This window comes from Protomyctophum parallelum (genome assembly GCF_964188405.1).
Source record: "Protomyctophum parallelum genome assembly, chromosome: 11".
Taxonomy (NCBI): Eukaryota; Metazoa; Chordata; class Actinopteri; order Myctophiformes; family Myctophidae; genus Protomyctophum; species Protomyctophum parallelum.
In genome coordinates, this window is record NC_139707.1 from 47,444,997 (window position 1) to 47,466,383 (window position 21,387).

The window sequence follows — 21,387 nt, forward strand, 5'->3', positions numbered from 1 at the left end:
AAGTGAGTCTGTGTCAAGGTAAACAGACCACTAGTGTACCCATGCAGTGCGTTGCAGTTACTCAGGTTATGCTCGGGGGGGATTGGAGCGTTTGCTCATAGACCTATGAAAATCTTGAAATGCAATGGCATACACACACACACACACACCCCCGCGTCATACGGCGCCCAAGATACTGTTCCTGTATTCCAGGGACGCAGACAGACGCACGTTTTGTGAATGAATAATACATGGATAGATAATGGAAAAAGTTACAATGTTTAGTATAATTATTATACAACATTTATTTGGCTTAGCAAAGGTGAAGTCGACCCCCAGACAGTCCCCTCCCAGGGGGGGGGAGTAAGACACCCTCTGCGGAACTGAATTTAGGAGTAGCAGAGGGCGAAGGAGGAGAAGGGTGGAAGTCTATCCACACTTTTCCTGGGCTGTGTGTGCTCCAGTTCCTGTCGATTTGATCCAATGAAAGCCAATGAAACTGGTCAGATGACCAATGATATCCAATGAAATCAACAGGAACTGGAGCACACACAGCCCAGGAAAAGTGTGGATACTGTGATGGAATGACTGGAGAGCATGCATGGGCAACTGGCGGCCCGGGGGCCACATGCGGCCCCCACCTTCACTTGATGCGGCCCTCAGGTTAATATCAGAATACTGATATATTATTGATTTCAGCTGTTACAATTCCAAACATGACCCGCTTTTTGTGTGTCCAATGTGTTTGGATTTAGTTCATATATAACTATACAGTAACTACATTTATTTGAAATTAATTTTTCAGGATTCCATTTAATAATAATCACTGCAACACGCAAATACACACAAATGAAAATGTCCCCATTTTTTTTACCATCCATTGTTATGAATGCCCTGTATGATGACCGCGGATATGGTCTAAAAGTGTGAAAACCGTATTTTTAATGGCTCTTTAAACTCTTTCACCAGGGGTAATGTCTCATTCTCTATACTGAGAACCATGGCCTCCGATTTGGGGATGCTGATCCTCATCCCAGCCGCCGTACACTCGACTGTGAAGCAGGCCAGTGAGAGAATCAATCAAGACATTTTTTTAATAAATCCACTATCCACAGCCAAACCGTACACACCGTACACATCAAACTGTGATCCTTTGGTATCACAGATGGCTCCGCCTATACTGAGCCAATACGATCAATGCAGAGCAATCAATGCGCTACTAATTACTTTCCTCCAGTTTCCAACTTTTACACATAATGGAAGGACATAAACATCACAGTCTTTCTTAGGACTGACGGTAGCAGGTCTATTTATAAGAACATAAACATCACAGTCTTTCTTAGGACTGACGGTAGCAGGTCTATTTATAAGGACATAAACATCACAGTATTTCTTAGGACTGACGGTAGCAGGTCTATTTATAAGAACATAAACATCACAGTCTTTCTTAGGACTGACGGTAGCAGGTCTATTTATAAGAACATAAACATCACAGTCTTTCTTAGGACTGACGGTAGCAGGTCTATTTATAAGGACATAAACATCACAGTATTTCTTAGGACTGACGGTAGCAGGTCTATTTATAAGAACATAAACATCACAGTCTTTCTTAGGACTGACGGTAGCAGGTCTATTTATAAGAACATAAACATCACAGTCTTTCTTAGGACTGACGGTAGCAGGTCTATTTATAAGAACATAAACATCAAAGTCTTTCTTAGGACTAACGGTATCAGGTCTATTTATAAGAACATAAACATCACAGTCTTAGGACTGACGGTAGCAGGTCTATTTATAAGAACATCTATATCTACATCTATATATATTCAAAGATTTGTTGCCGGTATTTTCACGATTTTTCAAAAATTGCAGACCTACAAGCTCGTAGCGCGCCACTCGGTGGCGCGCTATGAGCTTGTAGATCTGCTATTTTTCAATAGCTAAAATATAATATAATGCTTAGTTAAAACACCAAAAGGGGTTCCCGTCTAGAATGGGTTAATTCAGAGCGATTTAAGTACATTATAATACACAAACCTTTGGCCCCGGCTATATAGAAACAGCTAGCTAACCCAAGGAGTCATATACCACATGATCCTTTTTTTCACGGAGATTCTTTAGTTTTTTGTAAATGATAGAAAAGAAGTCAGTGTTTGGGTGAACTATAGCCTACTCCTTTTATAATTGATGATCATTTTGATCATCCTATCAGCAGTTTTGTCCCCCTGCATTCTTTCTTGTTTTATTTACCAGTTGAACAATATATAGCATTTGCCAAACATCTACAAGATCTACCAAAGATCTACAAGCTCACAATGTGACACGTTATATGGCCTTTTTACACATTCCGTACCATCATGTACCTGTAATGAGTAGTGACACATACTATACTCATTCTTCCAGAGACAGTTTTCACCCGACGTTCGCATCTCATCAATCAATGACAAACGACTTGTGTAAAGAGTGTTATCGTGGTAAATGTGCACCCAGGTGAGACATTAGAACAACACGCAGGACTTGACCCAGGCCAGTTTCACAGCCGTGCGTACAGTAGGTCGCACATGGCTTCATCTGATCTGAAGTCAGTTTGCACTCTTCAGGCAGATGGTTGATGCAGGCTTTGATATGTTGTATTGGCTTCCCCTTCATGGCTTCCCCTAGCCCTGGTCCATAGCTCTAATGCTCTGGTCCATAGCTCTTAATGCTCTGGTCCATAGCTCTAATGCTCTGGTCCCATAGCTCTAATGCTCTGGTCCCATAGCTCTAATGCTCTGGTCCCATAGCTCTAATGCTCTGGTCCCATAGCTCTAATGCTCTGGTCCCATAGCTCTAATGCTCTGGTCCCATAGCTCTAATGCTCTGGTCCCATAGCTCTAATGCTCTGGTCCATAGCTCTAATGCTCTGGTCCATAGCTCTAATGCTCTGATCTCATAGCTCTAATGCTCTGGTCCATAGCTCTAATGCTCTGGTCCCATAGCTCTAATGCTCTGGTCCATAGCTCTAATGCTCTGGTCCATAGCTCTAATGCTCTGGTCCATAGCTCTAATGCTCTGGTCCCATAGCTCTAATGCTCTGGTCCATAGCTCTAATGCTCTGGTCCATAGCTCTAATGCTCTGGTCCCATAGCTCTAATGCTCTGGTCCCATAGCTCTAATGCTCTGGTCCATAGCTCTAATGCTCTGGTCCCATAGCTCTAATGCTCTGGTCCCATAGCTCTAATGCTCTGGTCCATAGCTCTAATGCTCTGGTCCCATAGCTCTAATGCTCTGGTCCCATAGCTCTAATGCTCTGGTCCATAGCTCTAATGCTCTGGTCCCATAGCTCTAATGCTCTGGTCCCATAGCTCTAATGCTCTGGTCCCATAGCTCTAATGCTCTGGTCCCATAGCTCTAATGCTCTGGTCCCATAGCTCTAATGCCTGGTCCATAGCTCTAATGCTCTGATCTCATAGCTCTAATGCTCTGGTCCATAGCTCTAATGCTCTGGTCCCATAGCTCTAATGCTCTGGTCCATAGCTCTAATGCTCTGGTCCATAGCTCTAATGCTCTGGTCCATAGCTCTAATGCTCTGGTCCATAGCTCTAATGCTCTGGTCCATAGCTCTAATGCTCTGGTCCCATAGCTCTAATGCTCTGGTCCATAGCTCTAATGCTCTGGTCCATAGCTCTAATGCTCTGGTCCCATAGCTCTAATGCTCTGGTCCCATAGCTCTAATGCTCTGGTCCCATAGCTCTAATGCTCTGGTCCCATAGCTCTAATGCTCTGGTCCCATAGCTCTAATGCTCTGGTCCCATAGCTCTAATGCTCTGGTCCATAGCTCTAATGCTCTGGTCCATAGCTCTAATGCTCTGGTCCATAGCTCTAATGCTCTGATCCCATAGCTCTAATGCTCTGGTCCCATAGCTCTAATGCTCTGGTCCCATAGCTCTAATGCTCTGGTCCCATAGCTCTAATGCTCTGGTCCCATAGCTCTAATGCTCTGGTCCCATAGCTCTAATGCTCTGGTCCCATAGCTCTAATGCTCTGGTCCCATAGCTCTAATACCTGGTCCATAGCTCTAATGCTCTGATCTCATAGCTCTAATGCTCTGGTCCATAGCTCTAATGCTCTGGTCCATAGCTCTAATGCTCTGGTCCATAGCTCTAATGCTCTGGTCCCTAGCTCTAATGCTCTGGTCCCATAGCTCTAATGCTCTGGTCCATAGCTCTAATGCTCTGGTCCATAGCTCTAATGCTCTGGTCCATAGCTCTAATGCTCTGGTCCATAGCTCTAATGCGTTGCATTTAGAGCTATGTTACTCTCAACCTCCGCCGCTCGCTAGGGATGGGTCCGATTAATCGATTAATCGATTATCGTTGATAGGACCCGAAATCGATTATGAAAATTAATCATCGATAATCGTTGTTTTTTTTTGTTTTTTTTTCCTGTTTAAAAAAAAATGAAAATCTGTTGGAAAGGCAATATTGTCATCCAAACAGGACAGGGCTATAGGCCTACCAAAGTGTGCCTGGGATGTGTCTGTGTAGCTGCATGACTGAGTGGAAATTGATTCCAATCAAGATACAGGTTTGGAGGATAGCAGGTGTTGGGAATTTACCTAATCAGGCCTAGGCTGGGGTTGCTATGGTGATCAATTGGATCAACAGTGGTCCAGGGACCACCAGTGGTCCTCATTTAAAAGATGGAGTTAGTAACCAAATGGACCCTTATTAACTCTCAAGAGTTACAATTATTGTTAATCAACTACATCAGGGGTTCCCAAACTTTTTTGACTTAGGTACCCCTTGGGGGGGAGATTTCTTTTATTTGTAGGGTTCATTAAAAAAAAAAAAAAAGCCCCCCCCCCAAAAAAAAACGATTAATCGATTAATCGTTAATATTTACACATCCCTACCGCTCGCATGAATGCAGACCAGCCTCTCCTCTTTAGCGTAAATAAAAAGAACGCTTTTGCTACTCACCAAAACAAAGGCGGGTTGTGTCATTATTTAGAAAGCCTACTTTCCTTAGTGGACGCACTCTGAGCCCCCCACCATAAACGGTACTTTTTGGCCAGAAAGGGGGGTTTTTTCACCGGAGGAAAAATATTCTCTATGAGGCAATTCTCTGGGCAATATCGGTAGAGGGCGCAGTGGAGTAACCAAAACTATTTTTATCCCAACAAAATCCCCTTTTGGCCAAAGAGTACAGTTTATACGTGTGGTGGGGGGCTCAGAGTGCGTCCACTAAGGAAAGTAGTCTTTCTAAATAATGACACAACCCGCCTTTGTTTTGGTGAGTAGCAAAAGCGTTCTTTTTATTTACGCTAAAGAGGAGAGGCTGGTCTGCATTTATGCGAGCGGCGGAAGTTGAGAGTAACATAGCTCTAAATGAAATGCATTAGAGCTATGGACCAGAGCATTAGAGCTATGGAACAGAGCATTAGAGCTATGGACCAGAGCATTAGAGCTATGGAACAGAGCATTAGAGCTATGGACCAGAGCTAGGCTTCCCCTTCATGAATGTCCACAAACAGATGCTCATCTTTCACGGTTGCGGAACCGCTTTGTTGAGTCAATTTGATGTTGTCCACTGCATGTAAAGGAGCCATGATGTCATCCAACGTTTAAAATTCTAGAGAAGACGACTTATGGAGCATAATTTGGTTTACACTTTCCTTTACATTATTATGCTATGTTAATGTGATGTGAAAATACAGCAAATCAATGTGGTTCATTTAAGCAATATTACAGGAGAGGGTGTTGTTTAACGTGATTATTGCCACGACAGTGGTAGGGGAACGAGACAAAGTCGAGTTCCGCACGCATCACTGTCGTGGCCTCTCGTGTAATATTGCAATTCTACAACAGTTACCCTTAAAACTAAGAAAATCGCTGAAAGAATATATATTTTTAATGACAGATGTAGTCACTACGACCACAAATGTCCAAAGAAACTAGCTAGCCTATAGCCACCGAGTTTGCTATAGCGCTCTGGGAGAACAGAGCGGCTGAATTATTTGTTTTGATTAGGTGGTGAACGGTGCTGGTTTGATCAACGGCTAGAAACCGTTTCAACCAATCAGATTGCTTCCTCTTAACGACCTGTTGTAGAATCCAAAATATACTTCACGTTAACATGGAACAGGGTCGTAAACCAGAGGTAACCCAGAGGTCAAAAGCCGTGGGCAGCTTGATTGATTGATTGTTTGATTGATTGATCCATATGGCTCCTCCAGGTCCCTGAGCTGCTAACTGCTCCTCCGGGAACTCACTTTAAGGCCCTCAGCTTTAACACCAAAATAACGTTTGGGTTCTAGAAGCGGCTCCGTTCTAGATTCTCAGAACCTTGGTGCTTTCACGGAACCTGGCGGCCATTTTTTGTTCCTGTTCCGAACTAACTTTTTGGGGTTGCTGAAGCAATTTGACTTTTGATGAATTGAACAAGGTGTAATGCTTTATTGGGCCACTGCCATATTAAAGGCCTAGTCATAGTCCAGACTTCAGTGAAGTCTGGTGGTGGTCACCTCTCACACAACTCATCTCTCTGGTTTTACCAAAACCTCTTCACAGAAAACCGGACTGTATGAATAGGCCTCATAGAGTATAGCCTATCTACCGTACTTGGACTATATGAGTAGGCCTTTAGAGTAGCCTATATCTACCGTACGTGTAATTGTGATGAATTGTTGAAGGACACAAGGCTTCAAGGATCACTAGCTTCATGAAAAAGATTGATTCACTTTGTCACAAAACTAATGTGCTTGAATAAGTAAATAGGCAACAAGGAAGAGCGACTCCAGGCGATCTGACGTGTAATTTGTCTGTTGAGCATCTCAGGGTGTTTGGAGAGGAATGCATTATTACAGACATGGGGATGCCTGTAACGAGGCAGGATGGGCGTAAGGCCATCGTGATAAACAACTGAACGAAAGCCCACCCTGCAGAGATTAGGGTCTACTCGGCCCCCCTCCTTTTGTCATCCAGCACCTGTGTTGATTTTGACAGCACATTTTGATTTAGTCTTTTGAGGATTTTTTTCGTTTGTTTTAGTCGTATTTTAGTCATCTGGAAACGTCTTGGTGTTGGTTTCAGTCGACTAAATATCGTATGATTTTAGTCAGCTAAATCTACAGTTGATGTTGTCGACTAAAATGTATTTCGGCGGGCCTTGATGGCGTCGTAATGGACTGTTTTACACGGGGTCGCATGCTGAAAATAGCCGATCTACAAGCTCACAATGTGTCGCGGCATGCCACGTTGTGAGCTTGTAGAAGATCTACTATTACATTTTTTCAGAGCACAACCAAACATAAAATGATTTCCTCCACTAGTCCAAAATGTTAGTCTAGTTTTTATTTGTTGACGAAATTGTCAATAAATTATTGTTGTAGCCAGCATACCTTAGTTTTTATTTTATTTTTATTTAGTTATTTTATTTTACTATTTTTATTATTATTTTTTTAGAAAAAAACACTTTTCGTCATAGTCATATCGAGTCATTTTAGTCGACGAAATGAACACAATCTACACCAATCTCTTCGCTGAAAATGCAATATCACAAAGTGTTAATTGTGTTGCATTGCATGCTTGTAGATCGTCTATTTTCAGCATGCACCTATGCTACTCATGATACGCACACACACACACACACACACACACACACACACAATCTAGAGACAGTTGCATACAAAAAACATCAAACAAGAAACGAAACGGTTCAAATGACAAAAAAATTAAATTCACGGAGGATCAAAGGCCACAGAAAAGAGATGAGTCTTGAGAAGAGACTTAAAAAAGCTCAATGTACTGAGCACTATTAAATGTAATATAAAAAGGGAAGCCATCCCAGAGAGTGGTGCTGCGACAGCAGAGGAACGTTTACCTTCTTAAATTGGATGCAGGGGGGGGACAGTCCAAAGCAGCTGGCCGGCAGACCTCAAAGGTCTAGCTGGAGTATAATCATCCAACACACACACACACACACACACACACACACGGCACACAACACACACACACACGGCACACACACACACACACGGCACACCTCGGCCCTTAATCTGTTCTGCTCAGCCAAGCGTCAGAGGGTGCCTGCGCCTCGCCTGTCTCCTGGGAGAGTTGGATGAATGTGTTCTGTGCTCAGCCATTATTAGTCGTACCTATGGGGCGATCACAGACCAGTCACACTCGCACGCCGGCCGCGTAGTAAAGCAAATAGATTGTGATCATTAGTGACACCCACTATAGAGTCTCCACCTTGGTGTATACGCGGTGAGATAATGTCGTCTTTAGAGAAGAAGGAAAGGCAGTTCTCACATTGATTTCTGTGTAGCTCCCCGGAAGCACTTTATTTAAAGGTTGCAACGTTTCGACCTGTGTGGACAGGTATAGGGATACCTGACAAAGCTGGTGACCCAAGATGGCAACAGCGAGGAGTTGTTTGACATCCGGGCTGGGGTAATTCAAGGGGGACACCCTAAGCCCTCTTCCTCCGGCCTGGGGTAATGCAAGGGGGACACCCTACGCCCTCTTCCTCCGGCCTGGGGTAATGCAAGGGGAACACCCTACGCCCTCTTCCTCCGGCCTGGGGTAATGCAAGGGGAACACCCTACGCCCTCTTCCTCCGGCCTGGGGTAATGCAAGGGGGACACCCTAAGCCCTCTTCCTCGTCCTCATAGTCCAGGACTATGACGACGGAGCAGGATCTTGGATTCACTCCAACGCCAATGGAGGTCGAGACAACACCCCACAGTTTCTGTCTTTGTCACCAGTCCGTATACTGTACCTACTACCGTATATAGCTATAATGAGAAAGGATCATAGGAGAAGATTTGGTCTCGTGGGGGTACATTATGAATCATGCGGAACACATCGATGTGCAGAAGGTGTCGTCGCTCATTCAGATGAATTGCCTCTTTTCTGTATTACTCCAAAACTCCTCGCCGCCTTGATTGGATTGAAGAAAGTGCAGCACGAGTTGCTGACGTGGACCAGCTCTGTCTTCTCTCTGCCGGTGCAGGTGCGCTGTAGCCGGGCAGTGGCTCCCAAACGGTGGTGCGAATGCCCCCTAGGGAGCGCAAGACATGAAAAGGGTATAATGTCGGTTTTATGGCGTTATTTAACACAAACTATGTAAACAGTGTTAGGAGGGAGTATACAGCAGTTGTCGTGTGTCTCTCAGTGCAGTGACATTCCGTGATTATTTGGCATAATCATATTTTAAAAGATTCGGCCAAATATAACGAGACTGAGCGTTGGGGGGTGCGTCAGCTAGGTCGGGAGGCAACAGGGGGTACGTGGCCAAAAGAGACTATGGGACTCTATTAGGAAAATGACAAACATGGAACCCACTAAGAAGCCCATGGCTGCTCAGAATGAGAGCACAAGGGCAAATGAGCTTAATGAGTTATTCATGCGGTTTGAGACTGATACTGTCAGAGAATGCTGGGATCTATATTAAATGCTCTACCATATAATGATGTCGGGATAACAATAGACCCAGGTTCTGTAACTACGGTGTTTAAATCTATGCAGACCAACAAGGCAACAGGTCCGGTGTGCTTTTTTATTGAAAACATGCGCAGAGGAATTAACTCCTGCATGGCAGCGTCTGTTTCAGTTATCCTTGGACACCAATACTGTGCCAGAAATCTGGAAAAGATCTATTATAGTTCCAGTCCCAAAGAAGCCCTGTCCACAGGAGAACAATGACTATCGGCCAGTAGCATTAATGACTATCGGCCAGTAGCATTAATGACTATCGGCCAGTAGCATTAATGACTATCGGCCAGTAGCATTAATGACTATCGGCCAGTAGCATTAATGACTATCGGCCAGTAGCATTAATGACTATCGGCCAGTAGCATTAATGACTATCGGCCAGTAGCATTAACCTCCAATGTGGTCAAATCCCTGGAGAGAATCCTAACCGAGGAGCTCCGGAAGGAAACGGAGCGATCACTAGATCCACATCAATTTGCTTATGCACGGAATCGGGGAACTATAGTGATGCGATTTCCACATAACACACCGTGTATTGAAGCTCTTAGAGGGAGCTAAAACATAATGCAAGACTTCTCTTTGTAGACTTTAGTTCAGCCTTTAATACAATCCATCCAGACATTCCTCTTCGTAAGTTATCTGAGATGAAGGTGAATCCAGCTCTGATTAGATGGTATTTCTCCTTTCTATCGAACAGGTGAGATTTAATTTGGTGCTCTCTGATAGGGCAGTAAGCAGTACAGGGGACAGTTAGTTCCTCCCTTTTATTTACAATTTTATTTACCCTCAATCAAACGGAGAAAATATATTCAGAATTATTGTCTCCACCAGGCCGAAGGCATGGGGGGAGAGTATGTTTTGCACTCCGTCCGTCCGTCCGTCCGTCCGTGTGTCCGTCCGTCAGCAGCTAATCTCGGGCACCGTTAACCCGGTCGATGCCAAATTTTGCACACACTCCCTGGATGCCAACGATGTACCTCTGCCCCAAAATTTCCAGAACGGCCCGTTATAGCGCCACCAGGAGGCCGCTTTGTGCAAAACAACCCGGTCGATGCCAAATTTTGCACACACACTCCCTGGATGCCAACGATGAACCTCTGCCCCAAAATTTCCAGAACGGCCTGCTATAGCGCCACCAGGAGGCCGCTTTGTGCAAAACAAGTTTTTGCACAGTACACCTACAGATTTTGTCCAAACATCGCGCAAATTGGTACACAGTCTCTAGAGCCATTCAACGAAACGGGTCTTTCAGATTTCTCAGACTCCATCCTGATTGGTTAAGATTGGCTTCCAAAGTTCACAGGAGTGCTCAGTTTCAAATAAAATGCTGCAAATCATGAACACATCGCGTGATTTCCGTGAAATTGTGCACGCACATTCCCACTAGGCCGAGGAAGAAATGCCACATGAACAATTTCAACTCAGCCTCAAGGTGGCACTATAACTGGCCGAAAAGTGTTTTTACCTCTAACTGCATGGATCTGTGGATAACTTTGTATGCCAACTCCCTAGGAAGAACCTTGCCTGGAATTTTTTACTTTTGTTGCCCTTTTGTCCAACCACCAGATGAAGGCAAGCTGCAATGTCCTACATTCCTATCCTGGTGGAGACCTGTGCCCAGAAGGGCACTTTTTCTAGTTATGATTTGTGTTGGCCTATATCCACAAGCGCTGTCCTCAAAATGATGGACAGCTGAACAGTTTGGATCTGGTCCATATGGAGCACTGGCATTTTCTGAGACTCGCACAATCCTCCTGCCCTCCTCGAACCTCTGACCGTGGGTGGCCTTTATCTGAATGTCACTGCTGTGCTTTGTCCTTTCAGAAAGTACTGGACCTGTACGTGCCCGTCAGCCACCGACCCGGCCCACTTGAGAACAATGCATCTTGGGAACCCAATAATACCGGTTGTCAACTTGTCATAGCACCCGTTTTAACCCATTTTGACCTGAGATCAGATTCTAAAAATGTCTTCTACATCTTGACAGTTTTCTGAAAAAGCTATGTTTCTATGTCAGTCGTTCTTCGATTTTTCAAAAATAGCAGACCTACAAGCTCGTAGCGCGCCACTCGGTGGCGCGCTATGAGCTTGTAGATCTGCTATTTTTCAATAGCTAAAGCATAGCATTAGGGGTTCCCACCTAAAATGGGTTAACTATCGGCAGATCTACGTACAAGCTCACAACATGTCACATCGCAACACCTTGTGCGCCTAGAGATCTGCTACACTGTATAGAAAATACTGTAGCGGCTACAGTAATTTTCACATAGCATTCGAACCACAATATGGTTGTTAATGATGTCAGTGACCTCACATGCAATTCATCACATTCTCAGGCACCAGCTGCTCAATTTCATTACAGCCCATGTTATTTAATCAGTTTATTTAACCCCTTCATCACACGGGGGGGGCAATAATGAGAAATAAAACAACACAAATTGGCCTATTATTGGATTGTGCAGTTGTTGATTTGGTGCTCAATGTGTGTTTTCTTGTAGTTTCTTGTAAATTGTGGCACTGAGCTATTTATTTGCATATCCTTGGGAGACAGACACGTGCATTTCATCTCATCATTTTTCGACCGCGGTCGAGAAGATCATGGATTTCACAACGCCACGCCAGACTTCCCGGTCCTTCATTGCCACCCCCAGTACCTGCTTTACTGATGCCTGTGTCCCTATAGCGATGACAGTTTTCTACCTCTGGTCTGCTTTGAGGCAGGACTCCAGAGAAAGAAGGGAAGATATAACCTCATTGTCAGCTCTGTAGCAGTGGCCGACATGCAAACTGTGTTCTTCTGGATCGGACCAGTGAAGAAACACGGGGAAGGTTTGCCGTATATTAGATCAGTCGATGGGTGGACTAGTGAAGAAACACAGGGAAGGTTTGCCGTATATTAGATCAGTCGATGGGTGGACTAGTGAAGAAACACGGGGAAGGTTTGCCGTATATTAGATCAGTCGATGGGTGGCTCTTACCCAGACAGATTTTGCACTCTCATTAGTAGGTGGGTGTAAGCGCCATCCTCTCATTAGTAGGTGCACGTGTAAGCGCCATCCTCTCATTAGTAGGTGGGTGTAAGCGCCATCCTCTCATTAGAAGGTGGGTGTAAGCGCCATCCTCTCATTAGAAGGTGGGTGTAAGTGCCATCCTCTCATTAGAAGGTGGGTAGTGTAAGTGCCATCCAACCGTTTCTCTAGTTTCTTTGAAAGTGTCCATGTCTCGGAGCCATAGAGTAGAATCGGCTCAACGGTCGTCCTAAATATTTTTTACTAGTAGTAATGAAAGGGGCCTGGAAGTAGGAAGAGTTACTTATTTTGTGTGCATAGAGGTCCAACCTCTGGTGGTGAGTGGAAGAATAAGTCTCTTAACATTTGTATGCTATCCTTGTAGTCATTTGTGAGAGAGTGGAAAACTGTGTGCCATACACAGCAGCATGCATCTGTCATGCCTGGCAGGTGCCAGGCACACAACTGGAAGGTTTGAGATGTGAGTCTGTGAAGGGACGGATCCCACAGGCTATAGCATGAACTATGAATGACACCCAGGCCCAGCTGGCTGTACATTCTGACCACGTGTCGGAGCCGAAGAGGTCTACCGACTTGGGGACTTAATGGTTCCATGTGTTTGACAGCAAATCCAGCATGACCTTATGTGTTTTTTTTTATTGTTAAATATAAATCTAGACCTATAATATCCCAAAATGTTAGCCTAAGTCAAGACACAATAATGTCCTTGAGGGATGAACAAGAAGGGTTTCCTGCCTCTGCAGACTGGCACCGGGTTTTGAGTAAATAAACACTAAAATGTGTATGAAAGAGTCTCCAAAATTCTCTCTTCAGTTGGTTACACATTTAGTTTGTTGCCCTGTTGTAACTTGTGGACTACATTGATCATACATCCCTGCGTGAACAATCAAAAGCAGGATTCTTGTTCTTTTTATAGACACACCGCATGCACGGAAGCAGACATGAGGCGGGGATATATCGGAGACTAAATAATATAATCACGGAAGCAGACATTTCACCTGTGTGTAGTTAGTCTTTGTATATATTAGGGCAGAAAAATTAATGCATTAAAAAATATTACGCATTTTAATCACACTATTTTTTTCACCGCGGAACGTTGTCACTGGACAGTTTTCAGACGGACCTGCGCACCAAGTGTCTGTGTCCTCTTGAGACAATAACACCACCAGAAACCGCAGACAGTTCACCAGAATGGGGGAAGCCGCTGAGATCACTTTACTTGTCCCCGTGGATTGGAAATAGGATTTAAAAGGCTATCCGATGGTAGCGTGGATTACAGCACAGTTGTGTGCAATTATTCAATAAAGAATTATTACCCCTATTACTACAAAAACAATGTTTTATTGCTTAAACTTATGTATTCACTATTCATTGATTCAATAGGCTACCAAAATCCATTTGAAAAAATTGCTTTCTCACTGTTCTCGGGTCAAATAATGATATGCGATTAAAATGCGATTAATCTAGATTAATTAATCGCAAAGCCTCTGATTAATTAGATTATGTTTTTTAATCGAGTCCCAGCTCTAATATATATATATATGCCCCAGTGTTTTCAGTTCCTTGTCAGTTTGTCGTCGTAAGTGACATGGTTATTTCCTCGTATATTCAGTTAGTTACTGAATTTCATGCACACACTCACACACGCACGCACACACACACACACCTCCTTTATAATGATTTCCTGTCTTTGGCTATATATAGAAGTGTATATTTGTACTGTATACGTCTCTAAATGTTATGAAGGAATGAAAACGGTTGACCCTCTTGTAAACGAGTGTAATGCCACTCACAGTTAACAGTCTTTGTATTGAGTTGTGCTTGAAATGTACTGTAATTCTGCAAACTGTTAATAAATACTTCAATCAATCAAACACATGCACGCACGACCATTGTAATAATGTTATTATTATTTAGGAAAAGGATGAGAAGGATTGGAGAGGGATCTCAGCAGAAGCTGCATTTAATTAATACTACAACCCCATCGCATGCGGGGTAGTAGACTAGTAGTAGTATAGAATAGCCTAGTACTGTAAGTCTATAGTAACTATTAGTCGTAGTAGTAGCCTACTAGTGGTAGTATAGCCATAGTAAGTCAGTATAGTAACTATTAGGCGTCTTCTTACTGGTAAAGTAGAACTCGTCATGGTTTATAAATTAGGCAAAAGGGAGGAGACAGTTGACAGCTTCCTAGAGCCCACTGGCAGACCAAACGAACCCTCCTGGACGGTGCGTCTCTCTTCTGGCACTGACTCTGTCTGGACACACTGAGGGCGCACAGCACCGCACAGCCAGTAGCCAGTACCCTACGGTCACTTCAGCGCAGCGCCGCATCCAGTAGACACCCATCAACAAGTGCATGTTTCCTTTCTTATTTTATGCGATTATAGACGAGCTCCTGTCGGACAGACACACATATGATCAAATGTAGGCTATAGCGAGACAAGCGAGTCCTGTGTTCGGAGATCGGATGACTTAAATCTCCAGAGTGCCGTTTTGGAACTTTCACATTTTGTTCTTCTTATTTGTGGACACGGAGTGACGGAGATGTAGGCTATACGTCGTGGATGTTGTGGTATAATATTGAGCGAATTCGGCGGATCATTTTCCACGCAAGAGAAATAATAAATAGCCCACTATTATTTCCAAATGACTGTGTGAATAATAAGGCTGAGGGGAAGTCGTTTCGTAATGTGGAGACATTTTCGTGATGTGGGCGCCATGGCCAAACTCTCTCCAGATGGAACTCCCGATCCCCAAGACGGGTAATTAAGTTCACAATGTTTTAAAACTTTGTTACGCATATTTTAGGTTTTGCATGTGTAGGTTTAGGCTATAGGCTATACCCTATCTTTAAAGGCTTCACGAAAATGTTCAGCGATTTAAGTCTACAGCAGGCAGTTGTGAGTGCGACAGTGCCACAGTGGGCTACTGACCTGATCAAATGCCGATTTGCTGAGACATCTCATGCCAATTACCTTAATGGAAATCTATCATTCAAATGAAATGTTTAAATCAATTAGGCATACAACGGATATGAGACACACGATATTAATGCCTTGGCACCTATGCTTGGCACACGCGCGCGCGCACACACACACACACACACACACACACACACACACACACACACACTCTCTCTATTAGTTAGTTAGTTAATTAATTAATCTGCCGATATTGTGTGCAGATGAGTAAGCCTGGGACCGAGGGTGCGTGTGTGTGCGTGCGTGTCTCAAAACATAATATTGATATCTGCATTATATTAATGAGCGTATACAGTTTTCACTTCATCGTCTCAGAAATAGCTGCATCTCACCTTGAATCATAACGGTTTGCATTGTAGGACCATCAAGCAAACAAATTAATGACATGAACAACACGCACATATATATTGTATGTCACGGCCAAAGCTACACCAGGCTTTTCTCGCCTTCCGGGAGGATATATAGATACGCGCGCATGGGGGGGCATTATACGCACGTAAGAAAATTAGAACCGATCCTATTTTTAGAGCACGCGTAGGATGGCCCGCGGTATCCGTGCGTCTGGTGTATAGCTGGTATCATTGACATATATCGGTCATATCCAAACGCACTGTATACGCGCGCAGTAAAGGCATACGCACGCGCGCAAAATTGCCTGGTGTAGCTTGGCTGTTATTGTAGCCTATACTAATGTATTGGATTTACATGAGAAATTAATTGGGCTTTGCATACCCATGTGTTCTGAATACGTATAGTACTGTCCACAGTTCACACCTCCTGACAAATTGGTTTGTGATGTGCATGTGCGTGTGTATACACGCAGCAGGGCTGTTGCCACGCAGCCCTGCTTCTAATATAAAAAAATCACACCCATGTGAACCGAGTGGTGCAACTCCCCTCTCTATCCCCCCCCTCTCTCATTAGCAGGCAACAGTGCAGTACTACAGCACCGCTACTGACCCCTAGTGGTACATACTGGTGCTCATTAACGTCACATATAGGTGCATGACCAACACATAGGTCAGGTGCATGACCAACACGGACATTGCTGGTTGTATAGGAGGGGTTGCACCACTCAAAAAATGTAAACCTCATGGCGAGTGACCTCACCCAGACAGTGATTAGGTGTGTGTGTGTGTGTGTGTGTGTGTGTGTGTGTGTGTGTGTGTGTGTGTGTGATCAATGTAAAGGGCACACCATCCCAATGTGATCATTATGTACGGAGCACACGTCTTACATTGTTACATTGCATCTATAGTGATTTATCTGTGAAAGATTAGTCCCCATTGGTATTTGATGCGGAAACTGGAAAGGACTCAGTGGAACACGCTTTTCTCTATTATTTATTATGGCAAGCGCAGCTTACATTGACATTTGATTTGCCCAGTATGAAAAGAGTACGATTGCTATACATTATAGCCACTATAAAGCCACCCTGCTCTATCAGAAGAGATGGATTCCACGTATTGATTTGTTTTGAGTGCAGTCTAGAACTAAATTGTTTCATTAGAATAGGCTACAATCGAATGCAGGAGATGACAGACATGTTTGTCTGTTTATGAGATTTCTTTCTAAGTGAAATGGATCTTCCTCTGTAAATCTCATTAGGAGTTTTGTAATCACTGCAGGGCTATAGACCATGACTGCTCGGGGATTAATGGCATTGAAGAACATATACTCATGAATTCTAAATAAAGAGTTTTATTTAAAAAAAAATCTCATTTGCTTTATTTTCCCTGCAGGGCCCAACATGGTATGACGAAGCCTGCGGTCGCCAAACAAGGCTCCTAACTTTCTTCACCTTCCTCACAGTTAAACCTGGGAATAGAGCTCCTCTGGAATATGCTTATTGTCACCTGTTGCTATGTGACATTCCCATATTTTCATCCTGATGGATTAACTCAAGAGAAACCTTTTGTGGATCTATAAAGTGCAGCAGCAACAACAACAACAACCTAGCACACTTTGATTTGAAAGCCACGATGACACCGTATTGACCCGACCGCCATCCCAGGTAACGATAGAGGTGGAACCCACCATGGCTCTTGCCTGACATGGACTCCCAGGAGCTACACAGCTGAACATCCCAGGTAACGATAGAGGTGGAACCCACCATGGCTCTTGCCTGACAGGGACTCCCAGGAGCTACACAGCTGAACATGTGGCGCCGTGCGGGGCCCGACGAATCCGCCCTGGCCACCTCTGCGCTGTTATGGTGCTCGCTCCTCGGGGCGTTCATCGCGAGCATGCCCGCGGAGGGTTGTCCCAAAAGCTGCCACTGCATGGAGAAAAGCGGCCTGACCATGGTCCAGTGCATGTCCCGCAACCTGGAGAGGATCCCCCCGGACCTGCCCCGGGACACCGTGGTCCTGCTGCTGGCCTCCAACCACATCACCAGCATCCCCCACCAGGCCTTCAAGGAGCTCTACCGCCTGCAGGAGCTGGACCTGTCGCACAACGACATCGAGAGCGTGGACGTCGGCGCCTTCCAGGGCGTGTCCGACAGCCTCCGGCTGCTGGACCTCTCCCACAACCACATCCGGAGCGTGCCCAAGGAGGCGTTCGCGCGCCTCCGGGCCAAGATCAGCCTCTCCAACAACCCGTGGCACTGCGAGTGCACGCTGCAGGAGGTGCTCCGGGAGCTCCGGCTGGACCCCGAGACGGTGAACGAGGTCCACTGTCACACGGCGGTGCAGGAGGAGTACGCGGGGAAGCCCGTCATCCAGGTGCTCGACTCGGGCATCAACTTCTGCAACTTCCACCACAAGACGACCGACGTGGCCATGTTCGTCACCATGTTCGGCTGGTTCGCCATGGTGATCGCGTACGTCATCTACTACGTGAGGCACAACCAGGAGGACGCCAGGAGGCACCTGGAGTACTTGAAGTCGCTGCCCGGCGGCTCGCCGATCAGCAAGGACCTGGACACCATCAGCACCGTCCTCTAGCGCGGAGGCTTTGTATGGCGTTAATGTTGGTTTATTATTAAAACGGTTTTTTTGACTGTGTATTTGAGGTGTTTTGGTACAGTTTCAAAGGGTAGCTTAAGTTACAAACTATGCTTTTTTTTTGTTTCCTGGTCCAGCTATTGCTCAACTTATTTTATTGACTACATGAGTGTGAGCAATTCTGGATCCGACTCCCTACTGTACATATATCAGTACAATCTGACAGGATAAACTTTGACAGCACAAACAAAACTACTGTAGTACTGTAGGTCTCCAAGACCGCCTAAATATGAAAGATTTGTTCCACAGATTAGTTAACTGCACTGACCAACAGGCCTCTCCATTCAGCGGGTGTTAATTCGTTGTGTGAAGTATTTATCATACTGGTGCAAATTGAACAGCAGACACAAACAGGGAATCTGAAAGGCCATTGCTGCATTTCTGTGATCACAGTAAGCGCTACAAATAGGAGTAAACTATAAATCTAAACTGTGCCACGGCAATTGGTTTTGTTATAGTGTAACACAGTTGGCTTAGACTCAATCTCGTTACTGCCCTCGCGGGAGATTGAAAGAAAGTTAATTTGCTTGTCAGGACTCGTTTGTGCCACAAGTCACAAGTGCCTATTCTCTGAGATTTGTACACCATACCACAAGTGCATTGGGCTGGACAATTGAGTCCCAAAGTCCCCTCCCTGCCCTTCCTCTTTTGCAGAATTCAAGGTAACTAACTCCTACCCCTAAGCTCCGTGGCAGAGCAGGCCTTAACAACAGACTCTTGGAGTGCCTTGTGGGGTTGGAACTAGAGGCTCTAGAGGCTGCAGCCTTGTGGGGTTGGATCTAGAGGCTGCAGACTGTGGGGTTGGAACTAGAGGCTGCAGACTGTGGGGTTGGAACTAGAGGCTGCAGACTGTGGGGTTGGAACTAGAGGCTGCAGACTGTGGGGTTGGAACTAGAGGCTGCAGACTGTGGTGTTGGAACTAGAGGCTGCAGACTGTGGGGTTGGAACTAGAGGCTGCAGGACTGTGGGGTTGGAACTAGAGGCTGCAGACTGTGGGGTTGGAACTAGAGGCTGCAGACTGTGGTGTTGGAACTAGAGGCTGCAGACTGTGGGGTTGGAACTAGAGGCTGCAGACTGTGGGGTTGGAACTAGAGGCTGCAGACTGTGGGGTTGGAACTAGAGGCTGCAGACTGTGGGGTTGGAACTAGAGGCTGCAGACTGTGGGGTTGGAACTAGAGGCTGCAGACTGTGGTGTTGGAACTATAGGCCAGACTCCAGCGAAAAATGTTCATGCCACTTTGGATCCCCGGTGCGGAAAAAAGGCTGCACTGTTCAAACTTTGGTGTTTAACTAAGCACGGGGCTCCACCGGGCGCGTCAGCGTCGCGTCTCCGTCACCGTCATAGAATGTTCCCTTTTTAATCAATGAAGGGTGGCTCCACTGCCCGCGTTGCGTGACTGCATTAAAATTGCCCCGGTTCGTTTTTTGACTCTGCACGCACGCGTGACGCGCCTTGCCCGGTGGAGCCCCGGCGTAAGAATGTAAAAACATCTCAGACTAATTAACACGGATTGTACAGTATACAAATTGCAAACAAACAAACAAACAAACAAATAACAGAAAAGTTCTACAATTATACTATTTCTATGAATGAGATTTGACAAATAACATACCTCACCCCCACCCTCTAGCCAAACCCCATGCACTCTCAAGGTCCACTATAGAGATGCAATTCTGCATTATGTGCATCTGACAATACTGTTTTAAAATGGACTCATTTGTCCTGGGTGTTGTATGTGTGCCCTTTAGATCTGTCTTAATCTGACATGGTGTGTGGTGTGTGTCGCAGTGTGTATAAAACTGTTATAATCCAGAGGATCTAATAGTGTAGATTATCAGTGAAGAATGTCTACAACTAAATGTGGTGTTTCGGTGTCTTAACCCTTGATTAGGGTTTTTTTTTCTTCCAAATCTTACAGAATCAATCAGAAACATTGACATTGATTATGTGTGATATCTGTGACAGAAATGAAAGGGCTTCAAGAGTTTGGTTTGTGATAATTATGTCACATATCAATTGTCCTGTCTGGACATTGTTGTCTTATATTTCATTAGTACCGTACCAGCATTTAAAAATAAAGATTTTACAGAAATTAACTCTTTGTAAGTTCACATCTGGTCTAATTATTTGCCTGCAACATTACATTACATTGGCAGAATATAAAAGAAAAAAAGTTTTAATTTGACCTAAAGGAAGGAAACAGATGGTAAAGATGTCCCAGATGTCTTTCTATGGAATTCTCTTGATCTTATGTTCTGTTATATAGATTTTCATACAATATAACAGAACAGCTGGTGCTCTTGCACTGATGCATCAGTGTCGCATTATTGTGTATCCCACCGCAGTTCTAGGAAAGCCCTGCTGTGATTGGCCAGTAGTCGTTATCAGGCTCAGGGCTTTGATAGCACATACAAACATTCCACTTCCTGGAAGTAAATACTGATATTCAAGCATTTAAGTTGACTTAAAGTTTCGTTTTAGTTTGAGCTTCCTGCATCGATCAATACAAATCTGTTGATTGCAATTTCAAACTTTCAACCAACATACAATATATAACATTTTATTAGCCAACTGGAAGAGACAACAAATAGCAATTTTGAACAAACGACTACACTATCTCCTGTGGCTTTAACGAGTTCATGTAAAAATGACGAACACAAAACTGATACCAGAAAAGAATGCACTATAATATCCAAGGGAGAATTAACACACATGCTCCAGTTTTTTCAAGGTTTTTGCCCTCAGAGGTAAGAAGATTCCATTGTTGCCAAATCGTTATCATTTAATATTTTAATGCATACAATGTGTTATTGAAACAATATCATATTGAATCTTTGCCCTTCTGAGCTTATGTCAGGGGATCATCTGCTGACCATGACCATGATTTATTCAGAAATAAATGCCATA

At 44.5% G+C, this 21,387-nt stretch overlaps 1 protein-coding gene across 1 annotated transcript; it reads left to right on the plus strand.

The window, feature by feature from the left end:
- Nucleotides 1-17,735: 17,735 nt before the first annotated feature.
- On the plus strand, nucleotides 17,736-18,419 carry lrrc3 (leucine rich repeat containing 3; the record flags this gene model as incomplete). Its single annotated transcript, XM_083776580.1, has 1 exon — nucleotides 17,736-18,419. Exon 1 carries the CDS (start codon nucleotides 17,754-17,756, stop codon nucleotides 18,417-18,419), a length of 666 nt encoding a protein of 221 aa, XP_083632706.1. The 5' UTR covers nucleotides 17,736-17,753.
- Between the last annotated feature and the right edge of the window lie 2,968 nt (nucleotides 18,420-21,387).